The sequence below is a fragment of the Notamacropus eugenii genome, chromosome 1 (genome assembly GCF_028372415.1).
Source record: "Notamacropus eugenii isolate mMacEug1 chromosome 1, mMacEug1.pri_v2, whole genome shotgun sequence".
NCBI lineage: Eukaryota > Metazoa > Chordata > Mammalia > Diprotodontia > Macropodidae > Notamacropus > Notamacropus eugenii.
In genome coordinates this window covers 343,570,870-343,594,671 of record NC_092872.1, presented here as the reverse complement: position 1 = coordinate 343,594,671, position 23,802 = coordinate 343,570,870, and the positions used below count along the sequence as shown (strand labels likewise).

At 35.8% G+C, this 23,802-nt stretch overlaps 1 protein-coding gene across 3 annotated transcripts in view; it reads left to right on the top strand.

Annotated features, from left to right (window-relative positions):
- MEIKIN (meiotic kinetochore factor) overlaps positions 1–23,802 on the top strand; it is a 160,916-nt gene that overhangs the window by 86,349 nt on the left and 50,765 nt on the right. For all 3 annotated transcript variants that reach the window (XM_072629978.1, XM_072629976.1, XM_072629977.1), the window contains 2 exons: positions 4,217–4,329; positions 5,578–5,661. In XM_072629978.1, coding sequence (XP_072486079.1) covers positions 4,217–4,329; positions 5,578–5,661 — 197 coding nt within the window. The remainder of the gene's footprint in view (positions 1–4,216; positions 4,330–5,577; positions 5,662–23,802) is intronic.

The window sequence follows — 23,802 nt, the reverse complement described above, 5'->3', positions numbered from 1 at the left end:
GGTACCTTGTTCGGAGGCCTGATGGAGAAATCTAGAGGAGTGAAGCCTGTTAAGAAAGGTAAGCTGTGTCAACCTTGAGCATTTGCTCTAAAAAAGAGAAAGTTAGGTGGTATATGGGCTGTTTATTTTCTCTGTAAGCTAAAGACATCCATGCATCCATACATGGTAGTTCAGTTGGAACTGAGTTCAACAGAAAGTTAGTTGAAGGAGATTATATACCCATGGACTAAGGAAGTGTTCCCTCCTCCGTTCCCCTTGACTCAGGATGCCTGTCTTTTTTTTTTAATTTTTAGTTTCCAACTTTCAGCTCCACAAGCTTTTGAGTTTTAAATTTTCTCCCTGTCTCTTCCCAAGATGGCGTGCAGTCTGATATAGGCTCTACATAGACCTTCATAGTAAACATATTTTCACATTAGTCATGTTGTAAAGTTGTAAAGAAGAATTATAACTAATGGAATGAACCATGAGAAAGAAAAAACAAAACAAAACAAAACAAAAAAGAGAGAGCAAATAGCATGCTTCAATCTGCATTCAGACTCCATAGTTCTTTCTCTGGATGTGGACAGTGTTTTTCATGATGAGCCTTTTGGAGTTGTCTTAGATCCTTGCATTGCTGAGAAGAGCCAAATCTATCAAACTTAGTCCTCACACGTTTTGGCTATAATTGTGTACAATGTTCTCCTGGTTCTGCTCCTGTCACTCAGCATCAGTTCATATAAGTCTTTCCAGGTTTTTCTGAAGTCTGCTTGCTCATCATTTCTTATAGCACAATAGGATTCCATTACATTCATATATTGCAACTTGTTCAGCCGTTCCCCAATTGATGGGCATCCCCTCAGTCTCCAGTTCTTTGCTACCACAAAAAGAGCTGCTATAAATATTTTTTGGACATGTGGATGCTTTTCCCACTTGGATGATCTCTTTGGGACACAGCCCTAGAAGTGATATTGCTGGGTCAAAGGGTATGCACATTTTTATAGTCCTTTGGACATAGTTCCAAATTACTCTCCAGAATGGTTGGAGCAGTTCACAACTCCACCAACAATGCATTGGTGTTCCACTTTTCCCAATCTTCTCCAGCATTTATGATTTTCTTGTTTTGTCATGTTAGCCAATCTGAAGGGTGTGATGTGGTACCTAAAAATTGTTTTGATTTGCTTTTCTCTAATCAATAGTGATTTAGAGCATATTTTCATATGACTATAGATAGCTTTGTTTCTCCCTCTGAAAAGTACTTGTTCATATCCTTTGACCATTTATCAATTGAGGAATTACTTGTAGTCTTATAAATATGACATTCTGTATTTTAGATATGAGGCCATTATCAGAGATACTGGTTGTAAAAATTCTCTTCCAGTTTTCTGCTTCCCTCCTAATCTTGATTGCATTGGCTTTGGTACAAAATCTTTTCAATTTAATGTAATCAAAATTATCCATTTTGCATTTCACAATGTTCTCTATCTCTTATTTGGTCATAAATTCTTTCTTTCTCCATAAATTTGACAGATAAACTGTCCCTTGCTCTTCCAGTTTGCTTAAATATATCAGTCTTTATATCTAAATCATGTACCCATTTTGACTTTATTTTGGTATACAGTGTAAGATATTGATCTGGGCCCAGTTTCTGCCACATTGTTATCCAGTTTTTCCAGCAGTTTTTGCCAAATAGTGAGTTCTTATCCCAGAAGCTGGAGTCTTTGGGTTTATCAAATAGTAGATTACTATAGTCATTTACTACAGTGTCTTATGTACCTAATCTAGCCCACCAATTCATCACTCTATTTCTTAGCTAATACTAAGTAGTTTTGAGGATTATAATACAATTTAAGATCTGGTATGGCTAGGTCACCTTTCATAGCATTTCTTTTCATTAATTCCCTTTGCCTGGATCTTTTGTTGGCCAAAATTATAGTTTTCATGGAACAAGAGAATGCCCTCAGGATGTCTGGTTTCTTTCAGTCATAAACAAGGGAATGTCATAAGATAAGAATGTCATAATCAGAAAGTGTCTGAACAAGAGAGGGCCATAAAATAACAAGATAAGGGAATTGCTGTTAATCAATATAGTGTCCAGTTCAATACATTTGGTGTTTATTAGTCATAAACAAGAGAATGCTCTTCATCCGCTTAATCTGGCAGGAGAACTTCGGGTTCACTCAAAGAACATTGCAAGGCATTGTTGGTATATTAACTCAGAGTGGGCCAATATGTCATTTTCTGATTGGCCAGTCCAACTTTTCAGCCTTCTTCTCCTGATGAAGGACTCAAGCAATCCCAACATTTCCTCCTTTTGATCAAAGGTGTGCCAAAGACCTACAGATCAAGGAAGGTATGAGAGAAAACTTCCCATATCAATCTTTGAATCAGAGTTTCTGGTCAGCATAGGTCATTAAAGGCACATAGAGGTGGTCCAGTTTCCCAGTCATACAGGGCTAGGTTCAAATAATACAATAAAGTTGTTCTCACAATTCCCATAATTGCATTATTACATCAAGTCAGGTACAAATCAAACTGCTTAGAGGGCTCATTCATAATGGATTAGTTTTGAGAAAGGAGATTTACATGTTACTAAGGTAACCAAGAAAACTTATACATAAACCACACAAAGCCACACAATCATTATCACCAATGTTAACTAAGGTATCCCAGTAACAAATTCATTTAAGTAGAATTTTTTAAGTCCCAGAAGTCTCATGTAGTAATCTGGTTCCTAGATTTCTCTTCTTGGACAATAGGCTTTATTTTCAGAATACCTCCAAAGGGGATTCTGCTTCTCTGGTTCCAAATACAGAAGTTTCTAGATAATTCTGACTTAGTATAATTTAGTACCGTCACTTAAATTTGATTCTCCAGTTTTGAAACTTTGGAGAATTTCAGTTTAGATATCATATGCTGTTTCTATCCTTAGTTGTACCTGATAGAAGAACCTTTATTAAAAAAATTTGAGGGTACAATCATAAGATGAGCTCTTCTGCCTTTTAAAATTATCAGATAGATACCTTAATAATGGAAAAATAATCTCACGTTCTTTACCATTATCCATACAATTTATATGTTAAAGCCAGTTTTGATAACTTACTACCAAAACATGCTCAAAGCCTGAATTTCCGTGATAGATAAATTTTGGAAGCCAATCATATACATCTGTATGTAGCTCTTAGAGAAAACAATCTTATCCTGTTACTTTTCTCAGTTTACTATTCCATTTAATTAGATAACTATCATATTATATCTTTGTCTTATTACTATATCTAATCATTTCTCCCTTAGCAGAATATCATTCCTATATTGTTATCTGATCACATATACAGGTTAAAATTGTAAGATGTTCATAGTTGCATCCTAATATAGTGACTCAGAGATGTTACATATCAATCTATTATTCAACAGATTTAATATTGCATTTATAAAACTTCTCGATTGTAGAAATTTGCTTTAAAAGAATAACTGTACATTAAAGGAATAATGCTCTCCTAACTTCATGCCAATTCCAAGCAAAAATTATGTGGATGGCCAATTGTATTGAGCCAGGCTTAAAGTCAGCCAGGTGGGATATTTTCTATTCCATGTGTCATATTGAGTAAATTGAGTCTGGTGAATCCTATCTCAGTCTATGCAAATAATCATTCTCCCAGTCTTTCCCTGAGAACATCCCCTGCAGTTCGTGGAAATAAAACCCCATAGAGTTGCTGGCATCATGCGTCATCAACTCAATAGCATTCCTTGATGATCATACCTGGAGTTAGACTCAAAATAATAGCAGTTAACGGTACCATAATGCCTTGAATAGCAATTTCCAGTAATCAGAGCTTCAGTTGGGTTCGGCTTTCAAGGATCACATATTCTAGATAATAATTATTGACTATATTCTCACTAGTTCTTTTCTCATCTTTCTCTTCCTTCCCCTCCCCAACCTTTTCATTCCTTCAAAAAGAATAAAGGAAAAAATGGTGGCACAATATAAATTTGATTTTTTAGGTTATCTCTTGTGAATTTGCAGTCAAACTAAACTGCTGACATGTAAGCCAAATAACTGAATGAATTAAATTGTTTGTTGCCACTTAGACAATGTAAAATAAATGCAATGTTTATATTCAGGTAAACTTGATAATTAGCCATTTCTGATAACGAGGTAATGGTTTGTATACTCAGTTTTGAAAGAGACTCCCTGAGAATTATTCTGGAATAACTTTCTGCTTTCATTCTTTTCTCCTAGGTGTGAGAAATGAGCCAGTGGATAAAGAGAGACTAAAAACTAGGGGAAGCATGAACACTGTTGAAAGCATAAACATGCAGTGGAGACAGGACGTGACAGGACCAAGGGTTCAGGTAGGGGGATTGGCATGGGTAAGGAGAAGGGCCGCTTCTTCCTAGGAGATTAGAACGAAGGAGGAGAGACTAGTGTGTTAAAGGAGGGGGTTGAGGTGACTTGAAGTACAGAATTAATGAGACGGAAATTGCAAAGGATAGCCTCACTTTTTTAATGAGATTCCATACGATAAAGTTATCCATAAAGCTGATTTTTTTTTAAAAGTGAGTTACTGTTTTCCCAATAGCTTCTATGTCCAAATGATAGGATTTGCACCAGGGGGATAAATACATGGTAGACTAATGTTTTAAAAAACTTTCTTGAAATGAGATGAAGATGAACTATTTCTAATGAATATAGTCACTCATGACAATGTGTCTATGTTTATATACACACATGAATACATATATATACTCATATATATGTGTATGTACGTATATGTGTGTGTGTGTGCATGTAAAAACACAATATTTTGAAGGCAATTGTGTGCTTTCTAAACAATATTGCTTTTTTTTCTAACTACTAGTCAAGGCTAGATACCCCAAACACCCTTCAAGGACCATAGATCAAAGAATCTCATAAACAAAATTTATCTCCTTTGCTTTTGACTTGAGTGTTTATATTCCTTCAAAGTAGCAACGTAAAAATTGTCTTTATAAATAGGTGCCTCTATCTATCTATGCCAAGTTTACTTGCCTGCTGTGTATCATTGGGTGATTTGAGATGAATGTGCCCTGTTTTTACTTCTTTAATTTTAAAATATCATAAAATAAATTCATTAAAACAAAACGTTTAACATCCTCTTATAATTATAGATTCATCATTATGATGATGCAGGTAAATTTAGCAGTTAGAAAATAGGATTTATGAATAATTTGTTATTAAACTAGCATTGGTATACTAAAAACAAATCAGACTATAAAATTATAGTACAAAGTAATTGGACAAAAGTTATCAAAATGCCATTATCCAATAATTCAAGTGTCTTGCCACTTTTCTTTTCAAACTGATAAAAACTTTCAACCATGTATTGCCATGTACCAGCTAAGCCATGTGATTCTCTTCAGGGTAATTAGTTTTGACTTAAGAGCAAAAATAATTTTTTATCAACCTACCTGTTAGATTTAACACAACTTATAGTAATAGGTTTTACTGTTGTTAAATGTTTGTGCTCTATTCTACTTGCAGTAAGAGTTTATATTATTAGTCTTAAAATGATATCTATTTCTATAATCCAGTTCCTTGTTTCAAATTTTTTTAATTCATAGCAAATGAACTCCTCTGTCACCACTGGTGAGAAAAATATGGGATTACTGGGAAGCTCACCATCAACAGAGACACGCAGGTTGGAGGTAAGTTTAAGACTGACCAAATGGTTGTAAACCCATGGACTATTGAATCCATGCCATAATAATTTTTAAATCACTGTATTTTATAAATATATTCTAAAATTCCAGTTTTTAAATTAGACTACTTAAATATAATTCCTTATTCTCAGCCTGAAAATAAGATTCCACTTATGCTCTGATGAAAAGTTACAAGATAAAGCACTTCTCTTTCCCTTGTAGTAATGTCAAAATTCGTGCTTCACTAGAAAGTGGGTCACTCTTTTGATTGATATGTTTTTATCTAACTTTCAATGACAAGCAAATGTAATTCAATAAGTAACATTTAATTGTAAGATGTAGTGGCTTATGGAGCAATTGAATCAAATTGAGGTTTATGGCAAAAGGTAAAATTATGACTCCTTATGCATCTTAAAGAAAATAAGTTACTCTTTAAACATTTATTGAACACTTAACCGTATATTTGTCAGGTGTATGTAAAGAAAAGGTGCATGTAAAGAAAAGTAAAAACAGAAACCCTATTCCCATGGAAGTCACATTCTAATGGGATAGTCAACATGTAAGAAACCACATATATATATATATACATGAGAAATGTACAGTGTCAGTAGGTGGTCTTCCCAGAGATTCTGTGATGGTCTGCCACTTAACATGTTAGCTCTTGTTGCCACAGTGAGATACTCTCTGTCAGTGGGTATGGAGTTGATTCTGGGCTACGTCCTACATCTGAATCAGTGGGCACTATCATATCCATAAAACTGAAAGATTAGTTCAATACCAAGACCTTTTTCATGCACAAGATGAGAAAAAGAAAAATATTCCTGGAAGATAATGCTTTGATCTTTTTCCTCAAACAACGTTTTATCTGACTTTGAATATACTAGTAACTATATCCAGTCATTCAACTGTCATATGAGTTAATGACTTTAAGGGGAGGAAAAAGACTGATGGGACCAGGAAAAGCTTTAAGGATAACGAACTTGAGCAAAGGCTTAGAGATGAGTCATAGTTGTTTAGGGAAAGAGGAATGGATAAGCCACTTTATTTTGGGAATCTCAGTTTCTCACCAGTGAAGTAAGTGGTAGGGCCCAGATGGTTTGTAAGGGTCTTTCTAGCTTTGTTCTATCATTTTATCATTATCTCATCAAGCTGTTTATAAGCTGAGAAATATAATGGGTACTTTTTATGAAAAAAATCAAAACCTTGTAGTAGTTTATTCTTTTTTAAAAAATTTTTTCCTTTAATTTATGGAATAAAACAAGCATTTCCATAGCACAGCACAATAAAAATCATGATTGCGTAGGAAATTGTAGATCTACTGCAGACACCTTGGTGTTCCTTTCAAATATACAACAAAGTTAACGTAATTTATTTTCTTCCCTCCTCCCCACCCTAGAGATGGGCTACCATTAGACACGTAGTGTATGCATGTGTACATATACATATATAAAATGTAAAATTGTTCTATATATACTTATATTTATTAGTTCTTTTTCTGGATACAGATAGTGTCTTTCTTCACAGATCCTTTATTAGTTAATTTGGGTGTTTATAATGGTCAAAATAACTTACTCAAAATCATTCTTAACACAACATTGCTGTTACTGTATGCAGTGTTCTCTTGGTTCTTGTCATTTCACTCTGCATCATTTTGTGCAAGTCTTTCCATGTCCTTCCGAAATCATTGAGCTCATCATTGCTTGTAACACAGTAGTGTTCCATTACAATCATATTCCACACCTTGTTCAGCCATTACCCAGTTGATTGATGGGCATCCCTTCAATTTCAGGTTCTTTGCCACTACAAAGAGAGCTACTACAAACATTTTAGAAGATATAAGTTCTTTTCCTTTTTCCCTAATTATCTTCAAAAATATACTGAGTAGTGGTATTGCTGAGTCAAAGAGTATAGGTAATTACTAACTCAAGAGCATAATTCCAGATTGCTCTCCAAAATGGTTGGATCAGTTGACACCAAGAGTAAGTGTCTCAATTTTTCCATAGCCCATCCAACATTTGTAACTTTCCCCATCTGTCATTTTAACCAATCTGGTAGGTATAAAGTGATATTTCAAAGTTGTTTTAATTTGCATTTCTCTAATCCATAATTATTTAGAGCATTTTATATGGCTATAAATTGTTTTGATTTCTTCTTCCAAAAATTGCCTGTTGGTTTCCTTTGAACAATTATCAACTGGGAAATGACTGGCTTTGACAAAATTCTTTATGAATTTGAGATATGAGACATTTATCTGATAAACTGTCTATAAACATTTTTTCCCAGTTTTCTACTTTCTTTATGGTATTGGTTACATTTGTTTCATTTATGGAAAAGATTTTTAATTTAATGTAATCAAAATGATCCATTTTACACCTAACTTTGCTCTCTTTTATTCGTAAATTGTTTACCTATCCATAAGTTTGATGAGTAATATGTTCTGTGTTCTAGTTTTCTTTTAACAAAGTCATGTATCCATTTTGACCTATCTTGGTAAATGGTATAAGATATTTATGCCCAATTTCTGCCATACTGCTTATGAGTTTCCCAACAATTATTTTTACCAAATAATGAATTCTTATCGCAAAATCTGAAGTCTTTATGCTTGTCAAATACAAGGTTGTTATTTATTTGCTGCTGTAAATTTTATGTCTACTCCATTGATGTACCTTTCTATTTCTTAGCCAGTACCAGATAGTTTTGATAATTACTGCCTTATAATATAGTTTAAGATCTGGTACTGCTAAACATTCTTCCTTTACATTTTTTCATTATTTCTTTTGATATTCTTGATTTTTTTGTTTTTCCAAATGAATTTTGTGTTTATTTTTTTTCTAATTCAGTAAAAAAAAAATTTTTGTTAATTTAATTGGAATAATACTGAATATAGAAATTAGTTTGGATAAAATTGTCATTTTTATTATATTAGTCTATTGTCTACTCATAAGCAATTAATATTTTTCCAAATATTTAAATCTGATTTTATTTATTTAAAAAGATTTTTTTTGTTTCTTTGAAAAAATTTTTTAAAATTTATTTATTTTTAGTTTTCAACATTTACTTCCAAAAGATTTTGAGTTCCAAATTTTCTCCCCATCTCTCCCCTCCACCCATGCTAAGAGATTGTACATTCTGATTACCCCTTCCCCCAATCTGCCCTCCCTTTTCTCATCACTTTTTCCTCTATTTTCTTGTAGGGCAACATAGATTTCTGTACCCCATTGCCTGTATGTCTTATTTCCTAGTTCCATGTAAAAACAATTTTTAACATTCATTTTTAAAACTTTTGAGTTCCAACTTCTTTCCTTTCCTCCCTCCCCACCCATCCCCATTGAGAAGGAATGCAATTTGATATAGGTTATACATGTTTGATCATGTAAAACACTTCCATAACAGTCATGATGTGAAAGACTATTTCCCTCCATCGTATCCTGCCCCATTTATTCTATTTTCTCTTTTGACTGTGTCCCTCTTCAAAAGGTTTTTACTTACCCCCTCCTCCCATTTGCCTTCCTTTGTATCATCTCCCAACCTCAAATTACCCATTACCCCCTACTTTCCTGTAGTATAAGATAGATTTTTATACCAAATTGAATGTGCATGTGATTCCCTCCTTAAGCCAAATCCTATGAGAGTAAGGTTCACTCTTTCTCCCTCCTCTTCCCCTCCATTGAAAAAGCTTTTTCTTGCCTCTTTTATGTGAGAGATAGCTTACCCTATTCTATTTCTCCCTTTCTCCTCCCAATAAATCCCTCTCACCCTTTAATTTTATTTTTTTAGATATCATTCCTTCATATTCAACTCACCCTGTGCCTTCTAGCTATATGTATATAATCCTGCCAACTACCCTAATGCTGAAAAGTCTCAACAGTTACAAATATTATCTTTCTATGTAGGAATGTAACCATTCAACTTTATTAAGTCCCTTATGATTTCTCTTTCCTGTGTATTTTGTTCATGCTCCTCTTGATTCTTGTGTTTGAAAGTCAGATTTTTCTATTCAGCTCTGATCTTGTCATCAAGTCCTCTATTTTATTGAATGACAATTTTTCCCCCTGAAGTATTATACTCAGTTTTGCTGGGTAGGTGATTGTTAGTTTTAATTCTAGCTCCTTTGACCTCTAGAATTCCAAGCCCTCCTTTCCCTTAAGGTAGGAGCTGCTAGATCTTGTGTTATCCTGATTGTGTTTCCACAATACTCAAATTGTTTCTTTCTGGCTGCTTTCAATATTTTCTCTTTGACCTGGGAGCTCTGGAATTTGGCTACAATATTTCTAAGAATTTTCCTTTTGGGATCTCTTTCAGGAGGCGATTGGTGGATTCTTTCAATATCATTTTGCCCTCTGGTTCTAGAACATCAGGGCAGTTTTCCTTGATAGATCATCTTGGAAGATGATGTCTATGCTCTTTTTTTGATCATGGCTTTGAGGTAGTTCCATAATTTTTAAATTGTCTCTCCTGGATCTATTTTCTAGGTGAGGTGTTTTTCCAATGAGATATTTCACATTGTGTACTATTTTTTCATTCATTTGGTTTTGTTTCATAATTTCTTGATTTTTCATTAAGTCATTAGCTTCCATTTGTTTCATTCTAATTTTGAAGGAATTATTTTCTTCAGTGAATTTTTGGACCTCCTTTTCCATCTGGGCAATTCTGCTTTTTAAGGCATTCATCTCCTCATTGACTTTTTGGACTTCTTTTGCCATTTGGGTTAGTCTGTTTTTTAAGCTGCTGTTTTCTTCAGCATTTGTGGATCCCCTTTAGCAAGGAATTGACTTGTTTTTCATGTTTTTCTTGCCTCATCATCATTTCTCTTCCAAATTTTTGCTCTACTTCTCTGACTTGATTTTCTTTTTTTTTTAATTTTATTTTATTTTATTTATTTATTTTTTTTTATGTTTAACAATCACTGCCATACAAATGAGATTTTATCCCCCCCACACCTACCCCCCACTAACCCCCTCCCTCCCCACGACTGCATACAATTCTGTATAGGTTCTACATATACTTTCCTATTGAGTATATTTTGACTATAGTCATGCTATGTAGTCAGACTAAAATAAATGAAAGAAATCATATAACAAATCAAAACATGATACACAAACACATACACATACACAAACATGATCTGCTACGTTTTGCGAATGACTTCCATATTTCTTTCTCTGCGTGTGGAAGGCATTTTGCCTTGAGAACCACCATTGGGATTTTTTTTATTTTTATAAGAAGTTCTTGCGTTATTACAAAATTCCAAGTCTACCAGAAAAAACTCTCGTACACTGTGGTCGTTGCTGTGCACAAAGTTCTCCTGGTTCTGCTCCTTTCACTCAGCATCAGGTCACATAAGTCCTTCCAGGCCTCTCTGAAGTCTTCTTGTTCTTCATTTCTTATGGCACAATAGTACTCCATTACATTCATATACCATAATTTATTCAGTCATTCCCCAATTGATGGACATCCCCTTGACTTCCAGTTTTTGGTAACTACATAGAGTGCTGCTATAAATATTTTTGTACATGTGGGACCCTTTCCCATTTTTATGATCTCTTGGGGATAAAGTCCTAGTAGCGATATTGCTGGGTCAAAGGGTATGCACATTTTTGTAGCCCTTTGGGCATAGTTCCAAATTGCTCTCCAGAATGGTTGGATGCGCTCGCAGCTCCACCAACAATGAATTAGTGTTCCAACTCTCCCACATCCTCTCCAGCATTTATCATTTTCTTGTTCTGTCATGTTTGCCAATCTTATAGGTGTGATGTGGTACCTCAGAGTTGTTTTGATTTGCATCTCTCTAATCAATAGTGATTTAGAGCATTTTTTCATATGATTATAGATATCTTTAATTTCTTCCTCTGAAAATTGCCTGTTCATATCCTTTGACCATTTATCAATTGGGGAATGACTTGTATGATTATACATTTGAGTCAGTTCTGTATATATTCTAGAAATGAGGCCTTTATCCCCGAGCTTAGCTGTAAAAATTTTTTCCCAATTTACTACATCCCTCCGGATTTTGGTTGCATTAGGTTTGGTTGTGCAAAAACTTCTCAGTTTAATGTAATCAAAGTTATCCATTTTGCATTTCATAATGCTTTCTATCTCTCCTTTAGTAAAGAATTCTTCCCTTCTCCATAGATCTGATAAATACACTATTCCTTGCTTCTCCAGTTTATTCATGGTATCAATCTTTATACCTAAATCATGTACCCATTTGGACTTTATTCTTGTGTACGGTGTCAGGTATGGGTCTATGCCTAATTTCTGCCACACTGTTATCCAGTTTTCCCAGCAATTTTTGTCAAACAATGAGTTCTTATCCCAGAAGCTGGGGTCCTTGGGTTTATCAAACAGAAGGTTGCTATATTCCTTGCCTACTGCATCTTGAGTGCCAAGTCTATTCCACTTGTCTACCTCTCTGTTTCTTAGCCAATACCAAGTGGTTTTGATAATTGCTGCTTTATAGTACAGTATGAGGTCTGGTAGCGCTAGGCCACCTTCCCAAGCATTTCTTTTCATTAGTCCCTTTGATATTCTGGACCTTTTGTTTTTCCAAATGAATTTTGATATTATTTTATCCAGCTCTAGAAAATAATTGTCTGATAGTTTAATTGGTATGGCACTAAATAAGTATATTAATTTGGGTAGAATTGTCATTTTTGTTATATTAGCATGGCCTACCCATGAGCAACTAATGTTTTTCCACTTACTTAAATCTGACTTTATTTGTGCAAAAAGTGTCTTGTAATTGTGTTCATATAATCCCTGGGTTTGTTTTGGCAGGTAGACTCCTAAGTATTTTATACTGTCTACCCTAGCTTTAAATGGGATTTCTCTTTCTATCTCTTGCTGTTGGACTTGGTTGCTAATATATAGGAACGCAGAAGATTTGTGTGGGTTTATTTTGTAACCTGCAACTTTGCCAAAGTTATTTATTATTTCAAGTAATTTTTTACTTGAATCTCTGGGATTCTCTAGGTAAATAATCATATCATCTGCAAAGAGTGATAACTTAGTTTCTTCTTTGGCTATTCTTATTCCTTGAATATCTTTATCTTGTCTAATTGCTACAGCTAACATTTCTAGTACCATATTGAATAATAGTGGTGATAATGGACATCCTTGTTTCACCCCTGACCTTATTGGGAATGCATCTAGCTTATCTCCATTGCATATAATGCTTGCTGAAGGTTTTAGATAGATACTGCTTATTATTTTATGGAAAGTTCCCTTTATTCCTACGTTCTCCAGTGTTTTTAGTAAGAATGGGTGTTGTATTTTGTCAAAAGCTTTTTCTGCATCTATTGAGATAATCATGTGGTTTTTGTTAGCTTTGTTGTTGATGTGATCGATAATGCTAATAGTTTTCCTAATATTGAACCAGCCCTGTAATCCTGGTATGAATCCTACCTGATCATAATGTATTAATCTCGTGATAAGATGCTGTATTCGTTTTGCTAAAATCTTATTTAAAATTTTTGCATCTATATTCATTAGGGAAATTGGTCTATAATTTTCTTTCTCTGTTTTGTCTCTTCCTGGTTTGGGTATCAAAACCATATTTGTATCATAGAAAGAATTTGAGAGGACTCCTTCTTCCCCAATTTTCAAAAATAGTCTATATAGTATTGGAATTAACTGTTCTTTAAATGTTTGATAGAATTCACTTGTGAATCCATCTGGCCCTGGAGATTTTTTCCTAGGGAGTTCATTGATGGCTTGTTCAATTTCTTTTTCTGAGATGGGGTTGTTTAAGTATTCAACTTCCTCTTCTGTTAATCTGGGCAATTTGTATTTTTTAAAATATTCATCCATCTCGTTTAGATTATCGAATATGTGGGCATAAAGTTGGGCAAAGTAGTTTCTAATTATTGTTTTAATTTCCTCTTCATTGGAGGTGAATTCACCCCTTTCATTTTTAATATTAGTAATTTGATTTTCTTCTTTCTTTTTTTTAATCAGATTGACCAAAGGTTTATCAATTTTATTAGTTTTTTCATAAAACCAACTATTGGTTTTATTTATTAATTCAATAGTTTTCTTAATTTCAATTTTATTAATCTCTCCTTTGGTTTTCAGTATTTCTAATTTGGTATTTACTTGGGGATTTTCAATTTGTTCTTTTTCTAGCTTTTTCAACTGCAAGCCTAAGTCATTGATCTCCTCTTTCTCTATTTTATTTATGTAAGCATTCAAAGATATAAAACTTCCCCTAATAACTGCTTTTGAGGTATCCCATAAGATTTGGTATGTTGTCTCACTATTGTCATTCTCTTGAATGAAATTGTTGATTGTTTCTATGATTTCTTCTTTAACCCAACCCTTCTTTAGAATTAGATTATTTAGTTTCCAATTGATTTTTGGTTTCTCTTTCCATGGCCTTTTATTACATGTAATTTTTAGTGCATTATGATCTGAAGAGGATGCATTGATTATCTCTACCTTTCTGCACTGGATTGTGAGATTTTTATGTCCTAGTACATGGTCAATTTTTGTAAATGTTCCATGTACCACTGAGAAAAAGGTATATTCCTTTCTATTCCCATTTAATTGTCTCCAAAGATCTATCATATCTACCTTGTCCAGAGTTTTATTTACCTCCTTAACCTCTTTCTTGTTTATTTTGAGGTTAGATTTATCAAGTTCAGAGAGGGGGAGGTTGAGGTCCCCCACTAGTATAGTTTTGCTATCAATTTCTTCCTTCAACTCCCCCAACCTCTCCTCTAAGAATGTGGATGCTATACCACTTGGAGCATACATGTTTAGTAATGATATTGCTTCATTGTCTATGGTGCCTTTTAGCAGGATATAGTTTCCATCCTTATCCCTTTTGATTAGATCTATTTCTTCTTTCGCTTTGTCTGAGATTAGGATTGGTACTCCTGCCTTTCTTACATGAGCTGAAGCACAATATATTCTGCTCCATCCTTTGACCTTTATCCTATGTGTAGCCCCCCGTTTCAAATGTGTTTCTTGTAAGCAGCATATTGTTGGATTATGGCTTTTAATCCATTCTGCTATCCGTCTCCGTTTCATGGGAGAGTTCATTCCATTCACATTCACAGTTATGATTACAATCTGTGTATTTCCCTCCATCCTCTTTCCCACCATTTGTGCTTTTAGCTCTCCCGTCTCCCTTCCCCTCCTCAATAGTATTCACTTTTCTCCCCCTCCTCCTGCAGCCTTCCCCTCCTTCTTTTAGCCCCCCTCCCTTTTACTCCCCTTTACTCTTATTGCTTCTTCCCTCCCTTTTAGCCACCCTCCCCTTTCTTCCCCCTTCCCCTCCTACTACCTATAGAGCTAGTTAGGATTATCTACTTAAGATTATTGTTCCCTCCTTTAAACAAATCAGATGAGAGTACCTCTCAAACAATGCTCATCTCCCTCCCCTCCTTCCCTCTACTATAGTTTTGTACTTCTTCCTGTGATGTAATTTGCCATTTTCTGCTTCCTCCTTTTCACACCTCCTATTACAATCCCTTCTCGTACTTAAATCATATTTTTGACATGACATCATTTACTTTATACCCGTTCCCTCTACATATATCCCTTTTATCATAATAGCTGCATAGTTCTCAAGATTAACAGGTATCATCTTCCCTTATAGGGAGGTAAACAGTTTGCCCTAATTGAGTAGCAAGTTTTTGTTTTTGTTTTTTCCCCTCTGTTTACCTTTTTATGATTCTTTGGAGACCTGCATTTGAAGATCAAATTGTCTATTGAGTTCTGGTGTTTTGGTCAGGAAGCTCTGGAAATCCCTTATTTCGTTGAATGACTTTCTCCTTGCCTGAAATGTTATGCTGAACTTTGCTGGGTAGTTGTTCCTTGGTTGAAGTCCCAACTTCTTTGCCTTACCGAATATTGGGTTCCAATTCTTTCGATCTTTTAATGTAGAAGCTGCAAGGTCCTGTGTGATCCTGACTGTATGTCCTTGATATTTGAATTGTTTCTTTCTGGCTGCTTGTAATATTTTCTCCTTCATTTGATAGCTCTGGAATTTGGCAACGATATTTCTTGGGGTTTTGAGTTCAGGATCCCTTTCGGGAGGGGAATGGTGGATTCTTTCGATGACTATTTTGCCCTCTGAGTCTAGTACTTCTGGGCAGTTTTCCTTGATGATTTCCTGGAAGATATTGTCCAGACTCTTTTCTTCATCATGGGTTTCTGGCAGGCCAATAATTCTTAAATTTTCTCTCCTGGATCTATTTTCCAGGTCAGTTGTTTTTCCAATTAAATATTTTACATTTTCTTCTATCTTTTCATTCTTTAGATTTTGTTTGACTGATTCTTGTTGCCTCATTGAGTCATTAGTTTCTACTTGCCCACTTCTAATCTTCATCGTATTGTTTTCTTCAGTTAGCTTTTGTATCTCCTTTTCCATCTGACCAATTTTTCCCTTTAAGGAGCTATTTTCTCCATTTAATTTTTGTACTTCTTTTTCCATTCGACCAATTTTCCCAGTTAGGTTTTGGGTTTCCTTTTCCATCTGATCAATTTTCCCAATTAGGTTTTGGGTTTCCTTTTCCGTTTGATTAACTCTTCCTTTTAGGGAATTATTCTCTCCAGTTAATTTTTGAACTTCCTTTTCCATTTGTTCAATTTTCCTTTTCAAAGTGATGTTATCATCAGTGAATTCTTTTTTTATAATTTTAAAATCATTGGCCGGTTTTTCTTTTATTCCCTTCTTCAGCTGTTCCAGGTAATCTAGTTGTGCTTGCGAGAAATTCCTAGTCCCTTCTGAAGTTTCAGATGGAAGTACAGTCTCAGCTCTGACCTCTTTGGTGTTTGTGTTTTAGTCCTTATCCCCATAGAAAGATTCTATGGTTTTTTCACTTTTCGTCTGCTTTTTCCGATTCATGATGTTGGCTGAGTGTTGTAGCTTCTGGTTCTTTCAGTCAGAAGGTACGGAACTTTGTGTTGAGCTGATGTGTGTAGAGGCTAAAAGGAGGTTTTTGTTTTTTGTTTCCTAGATCAACCCTGGGGTTAGCTTGTTAGGTGTGTGGGAGGGGTGGTCTGGTCACAGGAGATCTCCTCAGCTGACCTGAGGCAAAGGCAAGGTCAGGGGATGGTAATCCCAGCTTCCCTATTGTCTTCCTTTTTCCCCTGGAGGGCTGGGGCACGCCTAGATGCTAACACGTGTTCCCGCCCCTCCTTGGGCTCGTCTCCCGGCGCTGAGGCTTGCCTGGGTCTCAGTGCGAATTTTCTCTGCCCTGGGTCCTCTGTCCTTCCAAATCGGCTCCGCCACAGTAGGAAGAATCCCCCTTTGCTATTTTCCTAGCCTCTGGTGTTATGAGACTATTTGCCCCCTTCTGCTGTTCCCGCTGATCCAGGATTTTTCTGGGGAAATATTTTATGATTCTTTCACGGTCATCAGGGGGGAGGAGAGAGCATTTACTGATCACTCCGCCATCCTGGCTCCCGGAAGTTCAAGTAGGTGACTTACCGAAGTTTAGTCTTCAGGCTGAAGGTTTCAAGGGCTGCTGCGCTGATATCTGGCGCTCAGCGGCTCTCACCGGCTCGGTTTGGCTTGTCTCCTGCTCCGCTGGTTTTGCGCGCCACTCTCGGGCTTCTCAGGTCCCTTCCGCCCTGCTGTGCTGACCGCGCTGCGCTGTGCACTGGGGGCTCACCCCCGCGGAACAGATCCTTCCCGTGGACCTTCCAGTCTAACCTGGGCTCTGAATCTGTCAAAGTCTGTCACCCACTGAATTCCACACCTCCAAAGTTTGGTCAGATTCTCCTTTCAGAGATATCCAGAGGAGTTTGTCCAGGAGCTTAGGTGAGTCGTTGCTTTCACTCCGCCATCTTGGCTCCGCCCCTCTGACTTGATTTTCAAAATCCTTTTTGAACTCTTCCATGGCCTGAGACCAATTCTTATTTTTCTTGGAGGCTTTGGATGGAGGAGCTTTGACTTTGTTGTCTCCTTCTGTTTGTATATGTTGGTCTTTCTTGTCACCAAAGTAAGATTCCATAGTCTGATTCTTTTTCCAGTTTTTGCTCATTTCCTCAGCCATTTACTTGATTTTTGAGCTCTTTGTCAAGGTAGTTCTCTGTTTCCAGTGGTAGTGGAGGTGTGTACTCTCAGCTGCTCAATCCCCCCACAATCTGTGGGCCTAGAGCTCCAGAAACAGCTGTTGCCTCTGCCACTCCTGCTGCTGTGGGCTGCCACAGACTCCTCCATTCCCACCAACCCCTCCGACACCCTGAGTTGGTGCCAAACCACTCTATTCTCTCACACTTGTCCCACGGGTTTTTTCTACTGACCTTTCAATTTGTACTCAGAGTTTTGGTGAAGTCTAGAAACCACCACAGCTACCAGAGATTCAGTCCCTGAGGCCTGCTCAGCTCCCGTCTGTGCTGATGTGGCCCACGCTGGAGTGTACTCTGCTCCTAGCACAGTGCCATACATACACCCCATCTACCTTCCATACTGTCTTGGGCTAGAAATTTGCTTTACTCCTCCATTCTGTGGGTTCTGCAGCTCTAGAATTTGTTTAGAGTCATTTTTTACAGGTATTTGGCTGGGCTTGTGGGGAAAGCTTTAGCAAGTCTTGGCCTCTACTCTGCCATCTTGGCTTTGTCCCCTCATAAAAAATTTTTTTTATAATTTTGTTTATATAGTTCTTGGCTTTGTTTTGGCAGGTGTACTCCCAGATGTTTTATAATGTTCAGAGCTATTTTTTGATGGGATTTTTTTTTACTAGCTCTTCTTGGAGAGTTTGTAACATATAAGAATGCTGGTGATTTATATGGATTTACTTTATATCTTGCTAAAATTTTTAATTATTTTGCTAAAATTATTAATTGTTTCAACTAACTTTTTAGTCGAATCTTTAGGATTTTCCAAGAATATCATCACATCATCTGCAAAAGGAAAGAGTTTTCCTACTTCATTCCATATTCTGATTCCTTCTCTTTCTTTTTGTTCTCTTATTTCTATTGCTAGGATTTCCAATACAGTATTGAATAATAATGGTGACAATGGGCATCCTTGTTTCACACATGATTTTGCTGGGAAGGCTTCCAGTTTATCCCCATTACAAATAACACTTCCTGATGGTTTTAGATAAATGCTTTTTATCAATTTCTGAGTGAGAAGTCCAGACGTCTTTCTACTACACAATGCTATCTCTGGATTTGCAAACTAAGTACTATACCTGTATCAGGAATTAAAACTCATCTATAAAATGAGGCTAAAATAAGGCCTTTCCTCGCAGGTATTCAAAACATACATATGGCACTATTCTGCTATGAAAGCAACAGCCTCCTAGTAACTCATTCTTCAAAAGATTTAGATGCCCCCTGCACTGTGAACCACCTCTTCATCCAGAGCTCCCTCCCTCCAGCTGTAAGGGGAGGCCTCCTCTAGAATCTCCACTGGAGCAGGGGCTGTACTAAGGGTGTGTCCTTGTCATTCTCCTATTCTGCTTCCCTTTGGGTGAGGTCTTCAACTTTTAGAGTAAAAGCTCAGTCTCTGTCTGGATGTAGAGCTGAATAAATAGCTCTGGTGAAGGAAAAATCCATTTATACCAATACTTTCAAGCATTTTTTAAGAATGAGTGTTGAATTTTATCACAAGCTTTTTCTTCCTCTACTAATATAATCACATGATTTTTTAAACTTTTAATATTATCAATTATATTAATAGTTTTCCTTATGCTAAACCATCCCTGCATTCTGGTTATAAATCCCACTTGATCATAATGTATATCTTTATAATATAGTGTTGTAATCTTCTAGCTATTATTTTATTTAGGATTTATACATCCATGTTAATGAAATTGGTCTATAGTTTTCTTTTTCTGTTTTTGCTCTTCCTGGCTTAGGTATCAGTATCATATTTGTTTCATAAAAGGCTTTTGATAGGATCCCTTCTTTACCTATTATTCCAAACAATTTATTTAATACTGAAATTAGTTGATCTTTCAATGTTTGATAGAATTCACTTGTAAATCCACCTGGTCCTGGTGCTTTTCTCTTAGGAAGTTCATTTATGGCCTGTTCAATTTCTTTTTCTAAAATGCATCTATTTAAATATTCTCTTTCCTCTTCTTATAATCTCGGCGATTTGTATTTGTGTAAATATTCTTCCATTTCATTTAAATTGTTAAATTAATTGGCATATAATTGGGCAAAACAACTCTTTATAAGTGTTTTAATTTTTCCTTCATTCACTCTTTTCATTTTTGATACTAGTGATTTACTTTTCTTCTCTTTTTTTAATCAGATTAACCAAATGTTTATTTTGTTTTTCATAAAATCACTCCTAGTTTATTAATTCAGTGATTTTTTTCTCTCAATTTTACTAATTTAATTTTTAATTTTACTACTTTAATTTTTAGGATTTTTCAATTTAGTGTTTAAGTACAAATTTCTAATTTGTTCTTTCTGTTTTTTTAGTTGCATACCCAGTTCATTAGTTTGCTCTTTCTCAATTTTATTGATATGAGTTTAGAGAGAGAAATTTTCCTCTAATCACTGCTTTTGCTGTATCCTATAGGTTTTGATATGTTATCTCATTATTGTTATTCTCTTTAATGAAATTATTATTTCTGTAATTTGTTATTTGATCCACTCATTCTTTAAGATTAGGTTGTTTAATCTCCAATTAGTTTTTACTTTGTATTTACTTCATCTCTCATTAAATATATTGCATTTTTATTGCTCTGTAATCTGAAAAGGACACTAAATATTTCTATTTTTAACTATAGTATTTTTATGTACTAATATTTGGTCAATCTTTGTTAAAGGTACCATGAAACACTGAGAAAAGGATGTATTCCTTTCTTTTTCCATTTAGTTCTCTTCAGATACCTATCATATCTAGTTTATCTACAATTCTATTTATTTCCTTAATTTTCTTATGTTTTGGTTAGATTTATCTAGATTAAAGTCCCTACTATATCTCCACTTGTAAATGATTTAGCTTTTCTTTTAAAAATTTAGATACTATAGAATTTGGTGCATGTAAGTTCAGTACTGATGTTACTTCATTGTCTATGGCACCTTTTATCAAAATGTAGTTACCTGTTTATCTCTTTTAATTAAATCCATTTTATTCATAACTTTGTTTAAGATTATAATTCCTACCCCTGCCTTTTTTACATCAGCTGGTGCATAATAAATTCTACTTCAACCCTCTATTTTAACTCTGTGTATCTCTCACCCTTAAATGCTTTTCTTGCAATCAACATATTATTGGATTCTGATTTTTCAAGAGTTACACATATTGTCTTTCCATGTAGGAATGTAAACAGTTCAACTTTAGTAAGTCCCTTATGACTTCTCTTTGCTGTTTACCTTTTCATGCTTCTCTTCATTCTTGTGTTTGAAAGTCAAATTTTCTTTTCAGCTCTGGTCTTTTCATCAAAAATGCTTGAAAGTCCTCTATTTCATTGAAAGACCAATTTTTCCCCTGAAGTATTATACTCAGTTTTGCTGGGTAGGTGATTCTTGGTTTTAGTCCTGGTTCCTTTGACTTCTAGAATATGATATTCCACACCCTTCAATCCCTTAATGTAGAAGCTGCTAGATCTTGTGTTATCCTGATTGTATTTCCACAATACTTGAATTGTTTCTTACTAGCTGCTTGCAATATTTTCTCCTTGACCTGGGAACTCTGCAATTTGGCTACAATGTTCCTAGGAGTTTCTCTTTTTGGATCTCTTTCAGGTGGTGATCTGTGGATTCCTTGAATACTTATTTTGCCCTCTGGTTCTAGAATCTCAGGGCAGTTTTCCTTGATAATTTCATGAAAGATGATGTCTAGGCTCTTTTTTTGATCATGGCTTTCAGGTAGTCCCATAATTTTTAAATTGTCTCTCCTGGATCTGTTTTCCAGTTCAGTTGTTTTTTCAGTGAGATATTTCACATTATCTTCCATTTTTTCATTCTTTTGGTTTTGTTTTGTGATTTCTTGGTTTCTCATAAAGTCATTAGCCTCCATCTGTTCCATTCTAATTTTGAAAGAACTATTTTCTTCAGTGAGCTTTTGAACCTCCTTTTCCATTTGGCTAATTCTGCTTTTTTAAAGCATTCTTCTCCTCATTGGCTTTTTGAACCTCTTTTGCCAAGTGAGTTAGCCTATTTTTCAAGGTGTTATTTTCTTCAGCATTTTTTTGGATCTCCTTTAGCAAGGTGTTGATCTGCTTTTCATGCTTTTCTTGCATGTCTCTCATTTCTCTTCCCAATTTTTCCTCCACCTCTCTAACTTGATTTTCAAAATACTTTTTGATCTCTTTCATGGCCTGAGCCCATTGAATATTTATTTTGGATGTTTGGGATACAGAAGCCTTGACTTCTGTGTCTTTTCCTGATGGTAAGCCTTGTTCTTCCTCATCTGAAAGGATGGGAGGAGATATCTGTTCACCAAGAGAGTAACCTTCCATGGTCTTATTTTTTTTTCCCTTTTCTGGGCATTTTCCCAGCCAGTGACTTGACTTCTGAGTGTCCTCTCCACACCCACCTTGCCTCCAGATCTGCCCAGCCAGTGCTTGTGGTCTGAGATTCAAATGCTGCTTCCCAGCCTCAGGGCTTTGGGTGGGGGTGGGGCTGCAGTTGAGATTAAGTTCAGGTGCTCGGGTTGGGGCAGGGCCACCACAGTTCCCTCAGGGGGTTTATGTGGAGACCTTCAACAATGGATCCCGGCTCCTGCCTGCTTTGGGAGCCCCTGTCTGCTGCCTCTGCTGCTGCCTCCCGAGGGGCCCTGAGTTATGGAGACACCCTGCTCCCCTCTCAGCGAGGGAAAAGGACCCTCTCACTGACCTTTAGCACCTGCGGGTGGAGGGACCTGTGGTGCTGCTGGAGATTCTGTCCCTGAAGCCTGCTCAGATCTGCTGCTCTCAGTGCCGTGGGGCCAAGGGAGGGCTGGGCTCTGCTCCAGGTCCGGTGCATGATGGGTCTTTGGTGTCAGTTTTTCAGGTTTCTCTGGAACAGAAATCTTGTCCACTCCATTGTTCTGTGGCTTCTGCTGCTCCAGAATTTGTTGGGAGTTCTTCTTTACAGGTATTTTATGGGCTGTGGGTTTGGAGCTAGCATATGTGTGTCTTTCTACTCCGCCATCTTGGCTCCTCCTCCAGATTCTGATTTTAAATCCATTCTGCTATTCATTTCTATTTTATTTGTGAGTTTATCCCATTCACATTCAAAGTTATGACTATCTGTGAATTTCTCTCCATCTTATTTTCACTCACTATTTTCCTTCTCAGTCTCTCTTTTTATTCTATCCTTGTTACCTTTTCTTTTCCCCTTAGCCTCTTATTCCTTATTTTACCCACACCTGTAAAATTCCTTCCCTTATCTTCTCCCCCCATCCTCTTAATATTATTCTATATGTCCTTTTAAAAAGTCCCTCACCCAACTTATCTCACAGTATTCTCACCTCTATAGAATTCCAGAAGATTTCTAAACCTCTTCGGATGTATACTTTGTTTCCTCTTCAACCCAGATAAGTGTAAAGTTCCAACATTGCCAACCCTCCACTCCCAACTTTTTCCTATATATTACTTCTTCTTTTCATACCCTGTTTTTATGAGATAGTTGATCCCTTTAACCTTTTCCTACCAAATTGTTTTTTAGAATCACCCCATCATACAAAACTCAGCTGCAACCTTTCTTTCAAATTACCTTGGTAGTGATGACAGTTTTAAGAATACTGACAATGTTTTCATGTCATAAGTAAACAGTTTAACTTTTATCAGTGCCTTATAATTAGTCTTTAATGATTTCCTTATATTTCTTCTAGATCTTTTGTATCAAATTTTCCATTGAGTTCTGATCATTTTATTACAAATAACTGAAAATTTTTCAGTTCTTCAGATGTACATTTTTATTTCATTCAGGATTATACTCTATTTTGCTGATTAAGTTATTGTTGGATGCCACTCTAGCTCCTTTGCTCTTCAAAATATGTGTCAAGACCTATGGTTTTTTAGTGTAGAAGCTGCCGGGTTTTGTGAAATCCTGATTGTTTTTCCACAGTATTTAAATTGTTTTTTTCTTAATGCTTGCAACATTTTCTCTTTAGCCTGGGAATTTTGAACTTGGCTATGACATTCCTGTAAGTCTTCTTCCTAGAATCTCTTTCAGGTGGTCATTGGTGGATTCTTTCTATTTCTACTTTACCCTCTTGTTTTAGAACTTCAGAGCTCTTTTCCT